The 2,174-nt window shown below is 47.4% G+C and overlaps 1 protein-coding gene across 1 annotated transcript in view; it reads right to left on the bottom strand.

Moving 5' to 3' along the window:
- CCDC157 (coiled-coil domain containing 157) overlaps positions 1-2,174 on the bottom strand; it is a 17,924-nt gene that overhangs the window by 11,040 nt on the left and 4,710 nt on the right. Inside the window, exons 4-6 of the mRNA XM_014526116.2 lie at positions 2,051-2,174; positions 1,342-1,419; positions 988-1,178 (exon numbers count right to left, since the gene is read on the bottom strand). The exon at positions 2,051-2,174 is cut by the window's right edge and continues 609 nt beyond it. Coding sequence (XP_014381602.1) covers positions 988-1,178; positions 1,342-1,419; positions 2,051-2,174 — 393 coding nt within the window. The remainder of the gene's footprint in view (positions 1-987; positions 1,179-1,341; positions 1,420-2,050) is intronic.

Here is a 2,174-nt window from a genome sequence, read left to right as displayed (position 1 = left end):
GGAGGAACCGCAAGCACCTGTAGCCACCCAGCTTTGCCTGCCTCTCCCCGGCCGATCCAAATCACCGAATTTCTCCGAATCAGTGCCAAATCTTCCAAAGCTGATACGGCCAAATCAATTCAGGACAGTGATCCAAATCGCTGAATCAAATCACTGTCCTCTGAATTGGCTGAATCCAAATCAAATACTTCCCTATTTTCACAGACCTAGTACAGGTCCTATCTATTCACAATGGTCCTTGCCTCTTTAAAAAAAAAATCAACTGGGTACAAGCAAAATCCATGAGGGGGCAGGAACAGTGGGCTGGAGACCTTGGCTTCAGCCCAGAGACTACCCAGTCATGTATGCAGCTAACCAGTGACGCTCAACTTTTTAGACTGGTGGGCTATGTGCTTGTAACCCAGCTGCACTGCAGGTCATCATTCTCCTCCAATAGGGGAGGGGGCAAAGTAGAGGGGGAGCAGGGAGTTGGGGAAGGTGGTTGCTAATGTCAGAGAGAAAAAGGAAAAAGAGCTTACCTCCAGTAAAATGTGCCTGCCTAGAAGAGTGGGGAGGGAGAAAGGGAGCTTAAGTAGTGTGTGCCATAAGAGAGGAGAAAGGGAGAGAATAGGGAGGGCTGCAAAGGGGATCCATGGAACAGCACAAGGCAGGGGAAGGGGCTGGGCCAGGCCAAGCTGAGCCACTTACTGCTGATCCCCTATGCTGCAGGCCAGATATGGTCACTTTGGGGGCTGGATCCATCCTGCAGGTCATAGATTGAGCTCCACTGATCTAGACTGAAACAGAGATTGGGGGCTCTCATGCTACCTTGCACCGTCCTGCCCAAGGTGCAGCAGCAGAGGGAAGGAAGGAAGGGGAGACGTAATGTAAAAGGCATGGACAGAGGAGCATGAATTATGTCAGCATGGGATAGACTGGTGGAAAATAGATGGGGGTTACTTAAGGTACAGTAGAGAGCAACAGGTCCTGGTCTTGCCATGGCTGTACCTCCTCATGCCTGAGCATGCTTTTCACTTTGGCCTTCTCCTTGTCCAACTGGATGGTGACCTCGCTGAGCTCCTGTCTTGTGCTTTCCAGCTGGCTGGTAAGCAGCTGCACTTGTTCTTGCAGCTTCAGCATCTGGCTCTTGTCTACCATTTTAGTCCTCATCTCCTCTAGCAGGGACGTTTTGATCAGCTCTGGGAACACAGAACATCTTTTACCCAATATTGAGGAAGAAAAGAAGGGATGATGTGCAAGATGGCTGTTAGAAAGGGGCTCCTTCCACCTCCATGTTCTATGTACTGAGGGACAAGACATGGGAGGGAGAGGAAGCTTTTATGATAGGACTGGGAAACTTACCCAGCTCTTTCACAGTAGCTTGCTGTGATGCCAACTCCTCTTTCAAGGCAGAAATCTGTTCCTCCAGCAAGGCAGTACCTAAATCAACAAGAACCAACTGCTTAAGTGTCTTCCAAATCCCCTAGGGTAGTTAGCTGCACAAGACAAGAAGGCCATAAACAACCAATCAAACAATACCAAGGCATTTATCAAGTAAATCTAAAATTCAAAGGGAGCGGACAGGGAAAATATCACAGTAGATCTGCGAGAGGCAAGGATTTCTTATGGCACTGTCTTTTACTGGACCAACTATATAGTTGGCCCAATAAAGATAGCACGGTAAAAAATCCTCGTCTCTTGCATAATTTCTGAGCCATCACAGCTACATCACTCTTACACTACCACAGCAGATCACCATCCTTTCATTGTCCTGTCAAAGCAAAGCAAAACTCTGCAGTGCTCACTAGGCAGAGTCTGAAGTAGTCATCCTTTCAAAAGCAGAGAAGTGCATTAGATGAGACCCAATCTGCAATGCCTGGGCTCTCAATCATGAAATATACAGAAAAAGGAGAGACAATTGTCTGTTCATAAAGGATAAAATCTGGTCCCTCCAACATCAGAGAAAAAACTCCCACTAACATCAGTAAAAGTAGGATTTCAGCCGGAATCTTGATTGTTCTACTGCAAATGCCTCGATGTAAAGAAGGATAATCTGGGAATGGTGCCACACCTATCTTTGCATTCTCCTTGTCCTTCTCAAGTTTGGCCATAATCTCATGGTTCTCTTTGTTCTTCTTTTCCAAGCACTGCTTGGCTGCTTGCCTCTGCTGTTCCTGGATCTCCTTCTCCTGCTG

The sequence above is a fragment of the Alligator sinensis genome, unplaced genomic scaffold (assembly GCF_000455745.1).
Source record: "Alligator sinensis unplaced genomic scaffold, ASM45574v1 scaffold216_1, whole genome shotgun sequence".
NCBI classification, from domain to species: Eukaryota; Metazoa; Chordata; order Crocodylia; family Alligatoridae; genus Alligator; species Alligator sinensis.
This window is presented reverse-complemented; position numbering and strand designations above follow the sequence as displayed.